This window comes from Montipora foliosa, chromosome 6 (genome assembly GCF_036669935.1).
Source record: "Montipora foliosa isolate CH-2021 chromosome 6, ASM3666993v2, whole genome shotgun sequence".
In the NCBI taxonomy this organism is placed as follows: domain Eukaryota; kingdom Metazoa; phylum Cnidaria; class Anthozoa; order Scleractinia; family Acroporidae; genus Montipora; species Montipora foliosa.
Window position 1 is genome coordinate 5,854,443 of NC_090874.1, and position 20,812 is coordinate 5,875,254.

At 39.1% G+C, this 20,812-nt stretch overlaps 1 protein-coding gene across 1 annotated transcript; it reads left to right on the forward strand.

Annotated features, from left to right (window-relative positions):
• Positions 1–1,823: 1,823 nt before the first annotated feature.
• On the forward strand, positions 1,824–13,884 carry LOC138006473 (ornithine aminotransferase, mitochondrial-like). Its single transcript, XM_068852813.1, has 8 exons — positions 1,824–2,627; positions 3,661–3,783; positions 5,738–5,787; positions 6,388–6,466; positions 8,386–8,439; positions 9,510–9,569; positions 11,458–11,602; positions 12,528–13,884. The coding sequence occupies exons 1-8, from the start codon at positions 1,995–1,997 to the stop codon at positions 12,689–12,691; spliced, it is 1,308 nt and encodes a 435-aa protein (XP_068708914.1). The 5' UTR covers positions 1,824–1,994; the 3' UTR covers positions 12,692–13,884.
• Positions 13,885–20,812: the final 6,928 nt, after the last annotated feature.

The following is a 20,812-nucleotide window of genomic DNA, read 5'->3' on the forward strand; positions in this document are numbered from 1 at the left end:
ATATTGTCGTTCAAAGTCTTAAAGTGTAAGCTGGTCTAATTAACTTAAATCTTGATGATTTAGTTGAATTTTGTACTGGGCGTTCCCGTCGTGGCTCGTCAGGTCTCCTTCTAAAGAATAATTTTGCTAGAACCTCCTTGTTTCGTGACTCGTAATTTGTACGCATTTCTAATTTGTGGAATGCAATTCCAGAGTATATTAAATCTGAAAGCTTGGTAGAATCATTTAAGAAGAAACTTTAGTCCTTTTTCTATAAAAGACTCACTATTGTTTTCAACCAAGACGACCGTATTCGCTCTTACAAGTTAGTTGGTCCTAAGTGTCGTCGTCTGAACATATTTACTAGTTGTACATGTTGAAACGTTTCAATCATATTTTTTTTTGTATTTACAATATTTATGTAGTTTGTTTCTTATAAAGTTGTCTTTTTTTGTAGCAACATGTAGCAAGGAGTGCTTGTAAGTGGGTAGCTTTGTATCTTTTCTCTTTTAGGGGTTGGGTCGGGTAATTTACCTAGTAGGGGACTTTGTATAATTACCTGCTTTTGGGCGAATTCGTTAATTAAATTAAATTAATTAACCAGGATAACAGTGACTGCTGCATTGATTTTCGGGGTTTTTGAAAGGGCACGGCTGACTTTGGATCATGTTCCAAGGACGAATTCAGTAATGAAGACAGTGAGTCGCATGCATGTTAAGACGATTTGACACATTTAATATAAATTTGTCATATTTCTCGTTTGTTTTAATTTTTTATCTGTTTTTTGTCCGCAGTTTTGTTTCACCGAATAAAAGAAGTGAAAATATGTTCTGGGGAAATGGTACTGTAATTGAAGTTTATCAGGATTAATGATTCTATCCAGAATTACTGACATCTTGTTGTCACTTCAAACTTCAGGAACTGAAAGAAGAAATTCTGCTTCCAACATTTCATACTTGTATGATTCTTACTTTTTTTGGGAAACAAAAGTGTAGGGACATGGGACTCTCCCACCCGGCCCCTTCCCTGGCCACGGCCCTGCAAGAATATTTTCTAACAGAGACTCGATCCGTAAGGCCAGGGAAGCTTTTTTAATTTTAAAAGGCAGGACAATTGATCCCAACGGTCTTAATATCCGCGAAGAAACGTATTAGATTTCAGTTTATTATTTTAGTGATTTCCGTTATTTTTCCGTGACTCTTAGTATTTGAATTCAAAATCTTTGTAACTGCCATGTTTTATCACATTTTTTCCAGTATTACGTCAACATCCATTTACCATATATATATATATATATATATATATATATGTACATAGAAGCAATTCAATGTAAACTCTCATTGTACCTGAAGAAGGCTGGTTTGGCCAGCCGAAATATAGTACATCACTAAAAATCAAATCTACGTTGTATCGGCTCTTGCTTAAAATATTTAGTTTCTCAACTTGAAATAACGCCGATCAGATCAAGCCACTGATCCAACGTACACCGACAGGAAAATTGTCCACGGTTGCTTGCTTCGAAACTCAAGAATGTAATGAATTTTTCTTTAAACTGGCCTTTCTTCCAAGGTAATCACTCTTAGACTAATTCTCGCATTTATACACCTTTAACTAGCCTGCGTAGTTGGCGGTTCTGTTGTTGCGGAACGCAAGAGAACTCGAACGGTTTTCCCCGTGGGAAAAAGGAAGAGCCCAGCCTTCTTGCGCCGCTCGAAAAAGAGCCGCCAGCTACGCAGGGCTTGGAACAAAGAGTTACCAAGGTGTACCCCCTTAAATATGTGACGAAGTCACTCCATATATGGTAAAACACTATCTTTATAGAGTCCGCCTAGCTTATCTACGGTCTCTTCTTTTGCATGGGTCGCTGGAGTTGAGATGGGAACGGGTTTGCGTTCCCACAGTCGACGTGATGCGACTTAAATAACGTTAAAACTGCATTTTAATAATCATTCTTATCCACGATGTTTAGTTTTCTTGATGTAGACTTTCTTTTTTAACCTATTAATCGCGTTTTAATGAGAATGATTCGTCTTTGCGTTCGTATAAATCTCCTTCGTCGATTCCAGTGCGCGAGGCAGTTGTCGACGCCCGCCGCTGCAACTGTAAATGAGTTGACTCCACAAGAAATCTTCAAGCGCGAAGATACTTACGGTGCTCACAACTATCACCCGTTGCCGGCTGCTTTGTGCAAAGGGAAAGGTCCGTTCGTTTGGGATGTGACGGGAAAGCGATACTTCGACTTTCTCGCTGCGTATTCGGCGGTCAATCAAGGACATTGTCATCCTAGAATTGTGAGAGTGCTGCAAGAACAAGCTGAAATCCTGACTCTAACGTCCAGAGCCTTTTACAACGATGTTTTGGGTGAATTTGAAGAATATGCTTCGAAGTTATTTGGCTACGACAAGCTTTTGCCGATGAACACGGGCGTTGAAGGGGGAGAAACGGCATGCAAGTTGGCACGAAAATGGGGATATCAGGTGAAAGGGATCCCAAAAGACAAGGCAAAAATTGTTTTCGCCGAGGAAAATTTCTGGGGACGTACTCTTGCTGCTGTTTCTTCTTCATCTGATCCAGATTGTTTTGGGGAGTACGGACCATTTATGCCTGGATTTGAACTCGTTCCCTTTAATGATTTGGTTGCGTTAGAGGTTAGTGTTGTTTGCTTTGTAATGGCGGGAGATGGACTGTACGTGTGCCACGTGTAATCTCAACATATGAACCTTTTCCTTGTTGGGATGAAAGGAAAACGTTTCCGCGCAATCGCTGTACTTTACAGGAGACAAGTACTAAAACTAAAACTTGCGAATAATTTTTTCCTTGGGATATAAGAATCACAGATCAGAAATTCCTTAACTAATTAATGAATTGTCTTGCTTCTAAGCCTCCCTCCCCCTGGAAAATTGTTGACCACAAAGCGTCAAATGTGATAACTCCTGTCCTTACCTTGGAGAACAACTGTACCTTCTCAACATTTCAGTTTTTCCTTTTGATAATAAAATACTTGCTAGCTTCTAGCAAAACTTGAACTCAGGAATTGGAGACTTAACTGATTATAAACAATGCTTTTGTTATTTAAAATCTGCAACCACAGAACAAAAGAATCCTTTGTTTCGACAGCCAATAGATCTCTGGTTGGTACATAAATGATAGTAGGTGACATAACCATGATTATTAAATTCTCAACCTTGGATAATGCAATTCTAGCTTTTTCTTTGGTTCACTGAATCGCGGTTACCAGCTATTATACCTGCATTTGACCTTATATGGAAAGGAATGCGCCAAATATCGCTCAGCGTAAAATCATTTTCTGGTCGTTTCTTAAAATAAATAAAATGTAGCAAAATCAAAGGTTGAGAATTTAAAACAATTATTCCATTTGCCCTTGTTGGATACAAGAGTGGTAACAGCCAACTGGGCACTATGCCCCTCGTTGTCCATTTACCGTTTTGTATTCAACGTGGGCTCATGGAGTAATTTTTAAGTATCGTTATACCTTGGTGGAGTTTTATCATCTAGCTAGGTGATTGTTCTTCGAAGAAAGACATTTGTTTGTGAGGGACACTTGGAACCTGAGCTGAAGTCATCCACATCAGTCACAAGCAGCATTCTGTTAGGCTTAAGAGCTCTTTTTTTCAATATTTTGCAATCCATTTTACTGAGTTACAGTTATTGTGTTTCTAGCAAGCCATCAGTGACCCAAACACCTGTGCATTCATGGTGGAACCCATTCAGGGAGAAGCTGGAGTGAAGATCCCTGATGATGGATATCTGAAAGGCGTGAGAGAGCTGTGTTCCAAATACAGTGTAAGCCTTTAATAAATGTAAATTTAGTGTCTAATTCACTTTCAGAGGAAGCAGTGGGGCACTTGCCTTGAGACTTGGAGATCTTGGGCTTCAAGACCAGTTCTGACCACTCATTTAACCCATTGACTTTGTTGGGATGCCTCACTTGACCGATATTGATCACCCGACATGACGTACAGTGCATGTAAATTACGGTGGTATGTGAGCGCTAAAAATAAACCATATGCACAGTAAGTGTACACAAGAGATTGAGTTTTAGAATTAAGTTCAACAGAAGAGGCAACAGTGAACTTCCAGATGATGCAAAAATAATTCTAAAAAGTGATCGAGAACACGTCCTGAGGCTCAACTAAAAATGTAGAGGTAGGCTTTTTGAAGCAGCACACTTTAAGGTGTCAAGAAAATTGTTTATCACCAACTAACAAAGTGCTTGAAAAAATATATATTACCACTGAAAATATGCCTTGTGCAGTTGAGTCAAATCACTCAGTGGACAAAAATTGTTCGAAATTTATGCCAATCACCTTGTTTTCTTGCAGGTATAAGTGCAAGAATTATACACCACAGCTGCTGAAACAAAATTTCACCACAAGTTTTCTACTTTTTGAAATACACAAAACTGCAAAATTCATTGAATTAATTGATAACTTTCATGTTTCGTAACAGAACAAACAAGATCAAATTGTGTAGAAAAGTGCTCTGAGCACTTCAAAGACTTTCACTGAAAGATAACTCACAAAAACACAAGAAAGACAACATAGAAAATCGGTGGAGGTATTCACGCATTTGCAAAATATAAATGCATGATCGTTTTGACACAATTTGCAGATGTATTGAAGGCAATTCCCAATTTCTTCAAATTCTCAGTTTATTTTAGGACAAAAAAAATTGTAATTCATTGGGAGCTTATCAATGCCCATAATTATGTTAATAGCTATAAAGGCCTTTAATTTCTGTGTGGCTTATTTCATGAAAACAGGCAATGCGGTTGGAGGGTATTCAAGAGCTTTTGATAGGCATACCTATGTTTCTGGTTACCACTAATTCCCACAGATGATCTCTTACGAAAACTAAGAAAAATATCTAATTCATTACGATTATCTAAAAGAAAGTAAAGGCCAGTGGCTACCATGAAATCTGGAACTTGAATATTATTGAGCTGGTCATATCCAGCAAGCTTCTTCTCCAGCATCGGTGTAATTGTTCTCGCCTTGGTTGCCACCGTTTTCATTGCCACCATCTAAATCAAAATTGCTATCACAAGTATCCCCTCTTCTTAGAGGAAAACCATAAAAACTCCCTTTATCCTCCAAATCCTAAAAAAAGCAGGGGTATCCCCTTCATTTGATGCGTTACCTGACAAATCAGCCGTTGTTTTCGTGTAATTTGATCGTGCAATCAAAGGGCAGAAAGCCAGACCTCATGGAGTCTCTTATCAGCTGTCAAAATCTGCTCACAGGATGACAAACGATTGGTCATGAGATTTAATAGGGTAATTATTATCCTACTAAATCTCCACAATGTTCAACAAAACATACAGATTTACTAATGGGGAGGGGGTAGAGGCCTTATGGCCAGTTTGGATGTCATCCTTGTAGTCCCTGGCTCAACTTCTCATTTGCACTTGTAAATAGGCAACTGCTTTGCCTCTGGCCAGTTGGGATTCTTGACAGTTGTCGTTCTGGCCTTGGTCGTTCAAAAGGTGGATAATGCTATCCATTGCGCTATCCACCCTTCGAACAACTGGGGCCTGTTTGGGTCATTTCTTTGATTGTCTTTTACTGGCCCAGAAAAACCCCTGTGGGGAGTCGTCGATTAAGTATTATGTATGTATGTATGCAAAACATTTTCAGTTTTTGATGAAACTTGGTCAAAATAAAAGCAAAGTCCAATATAAAGTGTCTTCACTGATTTAAGTCTGAGCCACTGCTGCATTTATATTTTTTGCTCACAGGTTCTTTTTATAGCTGATGAAGTACAGACTGGTCTTGGAAGAACTGGAAGGTAATCATCAATAAAAATGGCCCAGAATGTGTAACTCTTGTACAAAGTACTGAGATGACTTTCCAAGTGAAACATATATTATTGAAGTGACCTAAGCAGTTGCAAAGAGGCCAGGATCATGCAGATAACTTGATTTGGGAAGGACTTGTGGTTAAATTGTCACAACATTGATCCCCAGCAACAGTCTTTCCTTCTCAGGAACTCTCTCTGACACCAGGATGATCTAAACAAAAACAAAGTAGTAATCAGTGTGGTTCGTTAAATCTTGTATTAGAGTGAGTTTCAATCGAGTGTTGTGAAACCAAAACCAAAGTAATTACTTTGGCCAATCAAAAAGCACTGAGACAATCCAGTACACCAATCAAAACTCTAAAGTAATCGCACGTAGCAGACACAGCACGGGAAAATGTGCATGCACAAGCCACGATTGCTTTTCGATTGCTTTTGGTTTCACTTCTGATTGGTTGAAAAAGGGGCGCAAGAACTTTGAACCAATCACTGAGTGAAGTAATGCAAAACCAAAGCAATTGACTAATTACTTTCAACACTCGTTGAAAACTGCTCTAAGCCATAAGGTAACTGTTATTATCTTATCCCTAGGCGTCTAGCGGTTGACCATGAAAATGTGCGGCCAGATATTGTAGTTCTTGGAAAAGCATTGTCAGGTGGTGTTTATCCAGTAAGTTGTACTTTGGACTATTTTTCTGTTTGGACAAAGAGTGAAACCTATAGGTAGTGTATTCAATCTGCTACATTTTCCTTAAATCTGGCCTTTGAGGTCACTATTACTGTAATTTCCCGGCGATTACCTGCGGGTAATGTGTTAATTTTTCCGCAAACAGTTCTTGGTGAGGGTTATAGGAAGGTGCAGGTAATGTGATAATTCCGGTATAGTTTTAAAACCGTAAGAGGGAAAAAATATAAAAGTCATGAATGAAACTGTTCCTGAAAACTGTATATTGCCCTACTTATCCCGCTTTAATTGCCTAACAAACTTAAATGCTCTCGATGAAAACCAATGCAAATTGAAACAGGTCAACAAATATCGTTTGCCATCAAAATCGTTTATCATGCGTGTGATATTACTTTCTTACTTTGCTAATTTCACAGCTTCTCTCTTTGTTTAGTTGAAAATAAAATATTATTTGCTAACTGGAATAATAAACTCAAAACAAAAGAATAAAAATGTGAAACAGCAGGCTTTAAAGAACCTGATGCCGACATGATCATTTCATGGCGCCGCTGCTGCTGCATAATTAATGGAAGCTTTTAACGATGATGGGAACGGCAACCAAAACGCCATCTAAAAACATAATTTCGCCTTATTGCAATCACTTCAAGACTATTCCAACTTTTTAATATGACAAGGTGTAGCAGTCCCTCAGGTATAAAACCGTTATGAGCGGCGCTTAATTTCGGGGAGAAAATTAAAATTTATCCTCAATTGTTGGCGTCCTCCATAAAACCCCAAACTTGGCTATTTTACGTTGTTGTTTTGCTGACGTTGGCAAAGAAATGGACAAAAGTGAAAAATGCACATGCAAAGCGTGCAAAGCTATTGCCTAGACTAAATATGCAAATTTGTGATGTTCTTGTTGCCGTCGCCGTTGTCGTTGCTAAAGCTCCCTAATAAGAGGTGATTGTCGGCACGAGTGTAAACAAACATTCACGGACAAAATTTTAAAACACCAGAACATTTGGCGCGTCAGTAAAATATTCCTAGCAAGCACTGCTTTGAGGTAGAGAGTATTTTCCTGTTTCAAGTGATTTCTTAGAGTCAATAGATCCTGAAATATCGAATTTTTTCTAGAACAGATTTTTACAAGCGGTATCATTCAATGGAAGATAAAAAACAATAGGTGTGAAAACTTACCAATTTCACGCTAAAGGATATTTTGTTAACAAAAACAATGGTTGAAGTTTTTGACTGAATGAGAAATACACCCTTCAATCATTTACGATAAGTGTAGCCACGAACAATTATTTTGATTCAAAATGCCCGGTGTTAAACGCGGATGTTAGAGTATAAGCTCAAAGTTATTGCTTGTGCAGATAACTTTGTGAGTTCACGAATCTTTTGTTTTTGGGTGCGGGTTATCTGTTGAAATTTTTTTCTTGTCATTGCAAACAATGACCGATGCGGGTAATCTACCGCGCAGGTAATCGCCCGGAAATTACGGTAGGATGCACCATGTGTGTTCAGTGACCTTTAAAGCTATGCTGGGTGCACTGGGGACAGCTATGATTAAGATGTCAGAGGGTAGGGGCCAGACGAACTGATCCCTTACATGCTTTATTACAAAATGTCCCATTTTCCACTAGGTACGAGAAAGATAGTTAAAATGCAATTGTTTAGTAGGATGTATGACTCAGCAACCTACAGAATGAAGGCCAGACATTGCAGCCATGCATTTAGAAACCTTTTTAACACACTTTTAACACAGACAAAGTCAATTCTTCAATCTGTGTAATCAAATTTTTATCATATCTCAGTCCTACTCTGTCTTCACATTTTAATGTCTATCTAGAAAAACCTTGTCCTTTTGAAAATTAGGCAAGAAGGTGAAGTGTTTAGTTAACAAAAATACATTTTTTTAGGTCTCAGCAGTTCTTTGTGACGATGAAGTTATGCTTACTATCAAACCCGGACAGGTATTGAATTAATCACATTTCTTTTACTACGATTCTCAGTTGAGTATGACACTAGGGAAGTTTGGTGACAAAGTTTCATTGTTAAAGTTACCATGTTGTCAAGGGCAACTTGCTTCGTTTCCAAGGGTAACTTTCAGGGTTTGACGTCATTTAACTGGTAATGGTCGCCAAATTGAATTTAACTGTTACCATTTGTAGATTTTGGCGGGTTCATCGCTCGCTCGTGACGTCAAGGCCCTAAAAGTTACTCTTGGAAACAAAGGAAGTTGCCCTTGACAACATGGTAACTTTAATGCTGAAACTTTGTCACTAAACTTCCCTAGTGTCATTCTCAACTGAGAATCGTAGTAACTGCATTTTTTTACTCTCTACTATTGCAAAACCAATATGACTTCATTTTGGTAGTCATACCAGTTTGAAATTCTCAGAACAGGAAGAAAGGTTTCAGAGGTATTTTGTAAATCAACACAAAACAAATGTCAACAGAGAAATATAAAAAACTCCTACTGAAGTGAAAGATGTGCAGGTATCATACAGCAATGCTCAAAAGTAAGTAACCAGTCTGGTCTTGTTTCTTGTCTCGCAAGAATCACTGAAGCAGCAAGATTGGCATAAATTTTGATAAAAGTCTTACGGCGACACTAACGTTTGCAAATTTCAACAATAAAACAATGCTCTCGTTGAGCGTGATCAAACATGAATCAAAATTTCAATACTGTTAAAACCGAAAAAGAAATCATGCCGATAGCCCAAAATTCATTCCTAATCAAAAGGCATATTCTCGAGGCTCTGGGGAATCAACTCATATGAAGCCTTGTATTTATTCCCCAGAGCCTCTGGATGATGCCTTTTGTTTAGAACTGAATTTTAATCTATCGAAAGTGGGCTATCGTTTTTTACTAGAGAATTGTTGAATTGCCATATGAAATAAAGTGAATTCAGATAGTTTGTGCCCAGCTGTTTTGCCCACAGTTTTTGCTCACACTTGAGGGTAGTGACTCACTTTTGAGTGGTACTGTAGGTACCACCCCCAAGTCAATAGAAAATTCTAATGACTTTTTAATTTCCAGCATGGGTCAACATATGGAGGCAATCCACTTGGTTGTAAAGTTGCTATCACTGCTTTGAAGGTAGGCAGAAATCATATCTTAACACATTCACCCCTAAAGAAGCCCCAGTTGGCGAGCAAAATCGTCTGGTGTTAGACAGTAAAATCTGTAAAGCCTGCTTTTCACTAGTGACGCAAGCACAAGAGATTCAAGTGAAGTGAAAATTAACCATAACACAACGCAGAGACAAAGATTCACTAGTTCTCTGTTCGCTCTCACAGTGCAGCACTGTGATTGGAATCTGGAATGGGTCTTTTTCATTGTAAGAACATCACAGCTTGCATTGTGCAAGTGTCCTGTTTTCACACAACGCAAGCAGACGCAAGAGCCTTTGTCTAAAGCATTGTGCAAAACAGCATGCTAGAAGTGTGATCTGATGTGTGTGCCAAAAGACATGTGAACAATGTTGCATGGTACATGGTATACCATGGTACGAAACCACCGGAACAGATTTGAGTATTTGAGAAAGGAAACGTTAAGATGAGAAAAATATTAACCTAGTGGACATGGCTGCCATGACATTTTACTCACTAGCGTGCCATTTCTCCTCATAGTGTGTCACTTCACCTGGCAGCGAACTCGGCAATCTTTATAGTTAAATAGGATACGCTTGCAATCTCGAGATTGCATGCCTGAGTTTGCCCGATTATAAATGCTATGCCTTGCGGATTGGGTTCCGAGGTACACTCGGCATTTCGTCGGGCCGTCGAGTTACAGTCTTCGGATTGCCATCGGACACCGAGCGCCACCTAAGGAATGCTCGGCTAATCACATGGCGGAAAAAACCATAATATTTGTTTCTTTGAGTTGTGGCGGATTTGTGTAGTGGCGGATTTTCCTCTGGATTTTCCTGTTTAAGTATCATTATGAATCGACTTAGATATATTATTGAAAGTTGTCAGAGCCTTCAAACTATTGTTGTCTGGTTGAGAAACATTTTGCTTCAGATTCTTCGCATTGTCGGTCGAGTTTGGAATAAAGGCAGTCGCATGTTATGTCAATGGCTACCATCACCATCGACTACTACAAGGCGTTTGGTCTTACAAAATCTCCCCTCTTTGGGGCTGCCTGCATTGATCAGGTCTCCTCCTACTCGAGCATTTCCCTTCTCATCGAGAACGACTAGTTAATTAATCTGGCGTCAGTGCCGAGGAGGCAAGCCCTAGTAAGAACCTTTTTCCTTTCTCAGTCAAGTGAGCCAAGCTCGCTTTCATGAACTCCTACTTTTAGTTATAAACCTTCTACTTTCAGATTTGACAGCCCTGCATTTTCACTTTGAAATAATTGAGCATGTAGTTGTGTCACTAGTGAAAACCAGGCTTGAGTCTCCCTTCCAAGAGTGAAAGGGTTGAAACTAAACTATACCATTTTGCACCTCAAGCTTTGGAGTGAGGGTTGACAAGAAAGAAAAATTAGCCATCTTGTTCTCAAACTGGGCAACTTTATTGTGGCCCAAGGTGTTAGTATTAACCTATTGACTCCTGAACTACTCACCATTGACTGGTAAAATCATCTGGCAATTAGTCAGTGGGTTAACAAGGTTGCTGAGTTCAAATTGCAAACTGTAATAATAAAGCAATGCTCAAATGGCAAAATTTTGCTTACAGATTCACTTCTTTTTATAAAAATTCCTTATCTTTGGGGCTTTGAAGCAATACTGGACTTTGAAATTGGCTGATTTTGTCAAAGGAGGTTGATTGAACCATAATACCTTTTTGTCAAAAACTTGGTGACTGTGTGTGAGAATGGATCTTTAGGGAGTGACAAATCTTTTTGCAGTTGAGATTTTAGACCATTTTTTAGAATGTGTTGGCCTTTCTTTGGGTATGAAGCTATGAGGTAACGATGTAACTAAGCAGCTGCATTTTGTAGAAGTTATGGTGTTTTTGGGAACCTTTGTTTTTCATAGGTTCTTGAGGAAGAGAAACTGGCTGAACGTGCTGCCGTACTTGGAGAAATGATGCTTCCTGAGCTGAAGAAGCTTAATCCATCTGTTGTGAAGACTGTCAGGGGAAGAGGACTTATGAATGCCATTGAAATCCATCACACGAAGGGTGAGCTTTAGAAACACTTGCAGCTGCTCTCCAATGGAATCTTCTGAGCCTAGTCTGTTTAGTACTTTTTATAGAGTTTTATTGAAAGGTCTTGCTCTGTGCAAGCACCATGGGAAAGAAAATATGGTACCTCATCTGTTTGAGAATTGGTTTTTGGTCACCATACAATGTATGTCAATGTGACCAGTATCACATGACCATATCGTAGGCTCAAGTTTAGAGCTCATCAAAGTCAGCTGTTTTGTGAAGTTGACTGCTGACCAGGTACTGGGTCTCGATTGGATTGCAGGCGGAAGCCAGGTTAACTTATGGTTTGGGGGAAAATCAGAAAAGTGTGGTGCAAGTTTCGACTGAATTGCGTTGTGGCAACCCAGTTAGTTATAAATAACCCAGGAGCTCTGTGTTTAGACTTGGCTAAATTTATATAATAATTATATTGGAGTGAAATTTGGAACAAATAAAGAAGGATTTTAGGCAAATGGCTCTGTTTTATGGTGGAAGATTCATACTAGGGCATTTTGAAGCTTGAGTAAGGACCAAAAGAACAGTGTCATGTTTCAGTGGCATTGAAGACCTCTCAGCTTTGTTCTTCATTTTTCCCCGTATAGATCCTGTGACAATGCTTCGTGGTGGAAGGGTTTCATTGAAAAAAATTATCATTTTCATGCCGGGGTGAAAGGACGTGACAGAAAATTTAAAATAGTCAGTTTGGATATCTTTTATGAAAAAGTCTATCAGCTTTACCCTGTGTGTTAACCCATTACTCCTCAAGTGCCCTATGAGGCCCCTAGTGGACAAGTAAAATCGTTGGGCATTAGACAGCAAAATCTCAGCAGTCAGTCGGTGAAATAACAGATGATAATATTATATTTATAGAAGGTGGTTGTGCTGGTTATGCTTTATGTTCTTTAAATTTTTTTTGCAGATTTTAATGCATGGAAAGTATGTTTAAAACTGAGGGACAATGGACTTCTTGCAAAACCAACTCATGATCACATCATTCGCTTTACTCCAACCCTTGTCATCACAGAAGACCAACTTTGCGAAGCACTTGGAATAATCAAGGAGACTGTTGAGTCGTTTGCTTGAATTTTATTGCTGATTTGTTTTATAATGGTTTTTTAGCGTTAATTTTTATTTGCTTTTTTATCTACTGAAATAGGAAAGCGTAGCTATTGCTGCCTACTTGAATTTATCTGAATAACTGTTTGGAAGAACTTAACTAAATCTCGCATTCTTGATTTCGGCCTTCAAGATCCTCTTTACTTGATAAGTTTCCAAGAATACTTCACTCTTGAAACTAACCTTTAGTAACAGTGATTGTTGCATTCAGTTACTTCTTTGTTGCCCAGTGTAGGGTTAGAAGGAATAATAATTTATGCATTGAGTTGTACTCTCTTAATAATGCATGCAAGCCGTGATTCTATTTATACAGTAGTAGGCTGTTTATCTTGCACAGTGTCCCTTGGCACTCCATCTGTGATGTTTTCAAGTTGTCTGCCACTGCACGGGATGGGCACTGAGTACATTTTTTACATAAACAGACATCTCTCTGACAAGTTATTTTTGTTGATCAATTATTGTTTTAGTTGTAGTTAACATTGTTTGGACATTTCAAAATCATATTACGAAGCACCCTTATTTCCTTGGCATAAGAACCTTAAAAAGTGTTTTTCGTTTTTGTTTTTGTTTTTGTTTGATTTTTCAGTCTTTGATTTGATTTGTGTGGTTCTTAGCTATTGTAGGTTTTTATGCCGAGGAAGAAGTGATGTTAAGGTAAGAGAAATTAAGCATTGTGTTTACGTGGAACAGCAAACACAGAACAGTGGACTACTGCTTGTCATTTTCATTTTATTCTAACAAGTTTTTCTCTCCCTTTTGAAAAGTTACTTGATACCTGCTGCTAACAGGAAAGAAATGAACTCATATTGAACGTTTCTTTCATTTTGGCCAAACGCAAATTTTAGTCCGACGTTTGCAGTAAACGTGATGCTTAATATCTCTTTAGTAACTTTTCGGAGTAAACTCTTGTGACACTCTCAGGACTGAAAGGGTTAATTTATACTGAAAAAATTATTGACAAGTTTATCCACAATCGTACTAACGCAATATTGGACTGATACTATTAGACTGGTACTAACTGATCACTATTGGACTGATACTAACGCAATATTGGACTGATAGTAACAATAATAATGATAATAATAATAATACAGTAACTATCTTCATTAATGTTGATCTCTCGGCTGTTGCTGATGGGAGCTGTCACATAATGGAGATGAAGAAGAAGAAAGAAGAAGAAGAAACTCTTTGTGGTTGATAGCTAGCACCAGTTATCCCCAAGGAACCAATTTTGTCATTGTTTAATTTTTTTTTGTGACCGCAAAGACAGTATGACCATTTAACACTAGTTTATCTTTTTGTGGCTATGACAATGTTTCGAGAAATAGTCTGTCCTAAGCCAAGTTACAGTACACAACAAGATTTGACAGACGGAACTGGACAGACGCGTTTTTTTCTTTTTTTTCGGGAAATTGACAGTCGGCTAGAAAACACAAGAAAACCTTAGTCATTAAGCATTATATCAGTAATTTTAGCCTTTGGGAAGGCATGAACACTTGACAGCGGTTCTCAAGTCTCTAGTTAGATCATTGTTCTCTAAATCTAGTTCTGGAACGTTTGCTTAGCTGGGAGAAGTTAAACAAAGTGAGCTACTTGGGAAAAAGCTTAAAGATATAAAGGCAGACTCTGTAAGTGACATAGACCTTATTCATAAATGGCAGTCACATTTATAATTCTTTTGTCCACGTGCAAATTAGCCTACCAAGCCTCATTTTAGAGCAAGAATTCTTTTCAATTCACTTTATGGTATCGAGGCTTGGTAGGCTAATTTGCACTTCGACAAAAAAATTATGAATTGGCCGCCATTAATGAATACGGTCTATTAGTGGTTGTGTTGAAGCTGTGGGTTGAAAGGTCTGTATTACCTCAGTGACACCATTAATGATATGTTACTCTCACCTAACCCTTCTAACCACTAATATAGATAAAAAATAATTTAATGAAGCACATTCTTCACTAGTGTGTGATCTCTCAGCTTAGGTTGGTGGCAGTGTCCCTTGGTGAAGTCTTATTGGCCGTGGACTTGAGACGTCGAAAAAGACCTTGTGGTTGACAGCCTCAAGTAGCTGTCCCCTTGGAGCTTTTTTTTTTTTTAAGTTTATCAATGACATTGGGTGACTGTTTAGGACTTTGACTGTGTGACGTTACAGGAGATCGACAGGAATAAGCCAACAAAGTAATTTGACAGGCCAGGAATTCACTGATTTTAGGTCATTGGGTACTGGTTTGTTGACAAGAAGAAATCAGACTGACATCACAACGTGATTTTATTTTTATTTTTATTGCACTACTTAAGTGCACTCATATTAAATTTAATTGCTAACCACGCTAGTTATACAATAGCTACTGTTAAAAAGTTCTTTGACTTGCCATTGTAAAATACCAAGTCAGATCTCCGAGTCATAATTTTATTGTAAATCACATAGTTTGAATTGCTAAGAAAAGTGTGGCAATCACCAAAGACACCTCCTCACTGATGGTGGTCTGTCATGATGCGAGTTATCTCATGGTGACGAGAACTAATTAAGAATTCTTTGTGGTGAATCTTTATTACTGGGAGTTGTTTCCCATAGAGCCCCCTTTTTTCCATATAGTTTTTAACTGTGGACTTCGAGAATACAGTCGTTTCTCTGAACCAACAAGAAAAATCAGTCATGGTTATTTTTAAGAAGAACCATGTTTCATTATTTAAATCGGTGAGTTTATAGCGATTTAAGACTTCTTTATGAAGACAAGTGCTTGCTGCTTTTGTGTTAGCACCCCCTCATTACAACTTTGAGCTTTCACACACAAAATAACCTGACCAAAAGGTTAAGCTAACAATTTAAAGTTGGACAGACGATAATGGGCCTTTGGGCCCAGTGACAGAGAAAACTGTATGATGGCGCTGGCCACAATATATCCAGTGTGCCTGCCATCGCAAGAGGATGATGATGGTGATGATGATGATGAAGATGATGATGATAGAAGTATCCATGTTGGTTGATGACTGCACATCCCATAGGAACTTCACTTCTCTTGTCCCCTACTCATAAATCGGCAGATTGTTTGAGGTTTTGGGTGTCAAGAAATTACTGAAAACAGACTGAACAAGACGGGACGATATGACAAAACCATTGCTTGGATCCTTGTGTGCAAGTGTAGTTGTGTTTTCCATGTTTTGTCACAACAAATTAGGCTTTGTTCGTAATCGTGTTTGCTTGCTCTTGGGTACAGTTACAGCTGTGGTGATTTTGCTCGTTGTTTCTTGTTATTTGTGTTGTTGTCTTAGTGACAACAGATTTCAGAGTATCTTATCGTAACTTGTTTTAAGACTATTGTTGTTGGATGAAAGGCTGGTCTGACTTTTGATTGGTCACGTTTGTCCGATGTAAACGGAAATTGACTAAAAGGGAATCCAGAGGGGAATCTTGTTTTTTGTTTTATAGTTCCGTGCTAGCTCCCACCTCAAGATGGTGGTTGCAGCTGGCAGGTGGTATCCGTCAAGGCTCCATGCAATTCCACTGGTTGATGGTAGTAAACTTTAACCCGTTTCCTGTCCCAGTGGTGTTTAATGTTATTATATCATTTCATTTAGTGTATTTTGCTATAAAGTGTCTTTCAAGGTGTATCTAATGGATCCAAGCCATATGGAAACTGTAAAGCTGTTGCTTTTATCCAAGTACAGTAGTGTTTGACAATTTAAAAAGTTCTGATTTTGTTTTAAAATTTACAAATTAACATCTCTTTTTACCTTATTATTCTGAGCTCGGTAAAGCATCTTTTTGAAGTCGTTTCCCAAGATCTTCGACGATACCAAGTTTGTTTACAGAACCTCGTTCCCAGGGTCTCTCAGCTTTGCGACAATGGAGGCAGAGAAGAGAGACCCTGGGAACGAGGTTGAGGTTCACACTGACAAGCGAATACATTTTTTGAAATAAAGCAAGTCCAGTCTTGGGTAAAAGCAATGGTAAACTGCTAACTAAAACGTGACAGCTGTTAAAAGCGTTCCAGCGGGAAGATTGAATTTGCAGGGTGATTCGCAATTCCGATGGCCACGTGACGACGACATGGACAACGAAAGACCGTTTTGACCAGAAAATCGCCAAGAGCAACGTTGGTTGAAGACGTGGATTCTTTTGACAATTGAACTACAAGGATAAAGGGGAAAACCAGATCACCAGGTGCAATCAATTTGAGACTTAAGTTGGAGAAAGTGTTTCAAAAAGTGGAATCTCAGCAAAGGAGGAGTTTGGTAAAAAGCTTCCGTTTGTTCTTGGACTTAGAGACTGTTTCTTTGACGGTACGACATTTTACACGATAAAAAAATGAGATAAAGGTTAAAAGCCTCCACATTAGGGAGTTTGAGAGGTCGAAACGACTACATCGGCAAGAAAGCCCCTTTAAATATAACTTTGAGTTACCTTGGTACTTGACGAGTACTACATTTCGTTCTTGTGGTACTATATGGGCTGGTCCGCGCTGACGAAGGTTTAGCGCTCGAAACGTCAATTACGAAATCTTTCTTACGGTGGTAAATTAACCATTATCATGTCGTTTGATGAAGCCAAATTTTACGATTATTGATTATGGTTGTCGATGTAGCATTCTTTTTTTTCTTCTTCTCAAATTCCGTAATGACAACTTTTCAACGACCGAGACAAACTGACAGACGGGTGAAGGCACATCCTCGGAGACCCAGGGGCAGTCATGCAGTCGGAGCAGGACTGCCCCTGGGTCTCTGTGGATGGTGAGGACATTGACGTATTCAACAAAATGAGAAGTGACATTACGGTTAACAAGGAGGCAGGGGGGGGGGGGGGGGTTTGAGCTAGGGGGCTACAATCGCGTCAGCTTTTCGAAGCGAGATAGCAGTGGCAGCAACAACAACAGCAGCAGCAACAATTTCATTACTACTAAACAAGATGTGATGTTGGAGGGCATTGATTGAATCATCCATTACATCTTGTTACATAAAACGAAGACGCACAGACAACTCGACAAGTGCTGTGTCTCCGGGCTTCGGCGTGTGGTCGGGTACAGAAACTTAAGGTGGAAGGAAGCTATTTAACAGGAAAAGAATCAACTGGACAGATTAATGCAGGAACACGATGTATATGCATTAGACAGCAATCAAGATACAACTGTGAAGACGGAATACCACGTTAAAAAAAACTAATAGCGAGTAATGTTGACGAGATAAAAAAGGATGGACAAAACGATACTGTTTAGAGGGTTAAAATCCATTAACAAGTTAAACACACAATCTACACTTGGACTTGTCATAGTGTACCAATTAAGAAGGGGTGATAATGATAAAGCAGCAAACTAGAAATATCCGGAAAAGAAGAATTTACTGAACAGAGACAAAGCAACAATCTTCTTAGTCACCGTGCTTATGTGAAAAAAAGTCCTTAGTTAACTTATTGTGCGTGTTTTACAATGGCAAAGTTGTTAAACAGACCTAAACAATCAACCACAGTGTCAACACACTTTTGATAATTTTTGGAGGGTTCCGAATTCATTTAGTACACTTGACTACGTTGCTGTCGAACTGTTAAAGAATTACTTTTGTATAACGTCTAGTTGTATTTTGCTCATCCACGGTGTGAATCTGTGAAACTCTCGGATGAAACAACAGAAACAGGCCACACGAGGCGTCGAGAGCAAACTATTTTTATGGGTTTTTTCACTGAGGAAAAATCCCTAGATTTGCTTCTGTGTAACAAGGAAGTCACTGGAAAATGAGGTTAAGTTGATACATAAATAGGACTGCTCATTTGTCTGTTGGAGTGAAGGTGAATTAAATGAGTGGCCATTTTTGCACACCTTCAATGCAGGCAAATAATTAGTCGACAGTAAGCCTTACAGTGCGACGCGCCTTACCGTGGCCACCTAACAAAGTTTTTTTAAAATTCGTACGCCAATCAGGGTGTGCGAATTTGATTGACAGTCACGCCTCCTTACAAAGTTCGTACGGTTGTAAGTTGAACACCGTTGCATGGGTTGTTGAGTTGACGTACTTGCAGGTAGTTGTCAAATGTGGAAGTTCGTTGGGTGGCCACGGTAAGGCGCGTTGCACTGTAGTCCAGCGAGTGAGATAAGTGTTAAACCTGCAGCACTGATATCGGTGGCCTCGAAATATCACGGGAATACGTGATTTAGTTTGTTTTTAGTTTGTGGAACGCAAATACAATAAAAGGCTTGTTGAATCATTTGAGAATGTGTTATTTTTTCGTCAATACTTTAACCTTGTGAGCCGTTGGAACTAAACTTATCATGATGACATAGAGAAAATTTCAAAATCGACTGTTAGCAGGAGTAAGTCGTGATTTTCCTTGACATTAAGTGTCCCTAAGTCTCTGGCGTGGCAGTACAAAGGTGCCTTACTTTTAGGGGACATCACAAATCAAATGAAATCGAATTATACAAGAAATGTTGGTTAAGGATGAAGCTTTAGACTCGGCAACGCGGCGGGACACCTTGTAACAACTCTGCTTCCGTCTTGGGTGAGGTGTCGTTTGAAATTTTGAAATTTTCGTTTCGAGAAAATTCCGGTTTTCGTTCTTTGAAACAAAAATACAGTCAGTTGTGTAGAAGGAAACATACTTGAAAATATCAGGAAAGCGTAGGTCCTTTAGGCGAGTGTAGTCTGAACAGGATTGTTTGTTACTGACTGGCCGACAGTGCGAATATTGTGTTTCGTGATAGTCCTTTTTTCTGTCTACGCTAGGAATTAAACGACCTCGGTTTGGAGACAAGAACAGCATTCCAAAGGACTCGACCCTTTAATAATATTGATAAAGCCCGCTTTGCATCCTGCGGTAATATTCACAACACCCGATGTTCCCAAATCGTGTACCCATCCTAAACAATCCCAAATTGGGCTCAAATGAAGTGTGCACGAAAAAAAATCCTTTTTTGTGGTACTTCTTAACACAGAAGATACCTCTTCGCCCTCTGGGCGGTCTTTTTTCCACGTAATCTCTTCGAGTTTTATTGAAAAACCAAGGTACGGTGTCCACAGTGTTGTGGTGGGGGAAGCGAGTGGGTGTTGCAAATGCTGTTAACAATAAATCAGCAGGGGCTTAGACTTACACATTAGGGACAGGGTTCGTACGCGGCTTGGAGACACTTGAAAATCCTTGAATTTTGAGAGTACATTTTGAAGGCCTTGAAAGTCCTTGAAAATCTCTGCTCTTCATTCCTGGTCCTTGAAAGTCCTTGAATTTTTTCTGACCCGCATAACTTCAGTAAAAATAATCAGCCACTCAAGTCATGTCATTACAAACGACATTACAAACGCGACGAGCTGTAGGGTCGAGAATGGTTACCAGTGCCTTTGCATTATTTTCACGCATCTACGTTACGGAAAATGAGCAAGAATTTTACTGTCAGACTATTTCCATGGGTAAATTCTTCGACGTAAATAAAAGAGGTCCTTGAAATTTCAAAATTTGGCCCTTGAAAGTCCTTGAAAAGTCCTTGTATTTTTGGTCTGAAAAAGTGTACGAACCCTGTAGGGAGCTTTAGCAACGACAACGGCGACGGCAACGAGAACGTTACACATTTGCATATTCAGTGGGCAAAAACAATAGCTTTGCACGCCCTGCACGTGCTTTTTTCATTTTTGTCCATTTCTTTGCCGTCATCTCCTAAATGACGACGTGAAATGACCAAATTCAAGGTTTTGTGGAGGACGTTAGCACATGACGATGAATTTTCAGTTCTCTCTCTACGCTTCCAACCCACTCGTACCAGTTTAATTCCTCATCAGTTACTACACATTTTTAACGCGAAACGACATGAAATAGTTTCGCAGTGATATAAATAACGCGAACTCGTATTTTTAAATGAAGTCCTCGTAGCGGTCGTCGTCCTCGTTTCGTAAGCTCCCTATTAGGGAGCTTTAGCAACGACAACGGCGACGGCAACGAGAACGTTACAAATTTGCATATTCAGTAGACAAAGTAAGTAGCTTTGCACGCCCTGCACGTGCGTTTTTCCTTTTTGTCAATTTCTTTGCCGTCGTCAGCAAAACTACAACGTGAAATAACCAAGTTTGAGGTGTTATGGAGAACGTCAGCCCTTGGACATAAATTTTCATTT

What these genes read in the sequence shown, in the direction of transcription:
- LOC138006473 (XM_068852813.1), top strand. Translation starts at nt 1,995, where the DNA reads ATGAGAATGATTCGTCTTTGCGTTCGTATAAATCTCCTTCGTCGATTC. An exon ending in TGTCAGGTGGTGTTTATCCA is followed by an intron (nt 6,467 to 8,385) that starts GTAAGTTGTACT and finishes ACATTTTTTTAG; the next exon opens with GTCTCAGCAGTTCTTTGTGA. An exon ending in TGAAATCCATCACACGAAGG is followed by an intron (nt 11,603 to 12,527) that starts GTGAGCTTTAGA and finishes TTTTTTTTGCAG; the next exon opens with ATTTTAATGCATGGAAAGTA.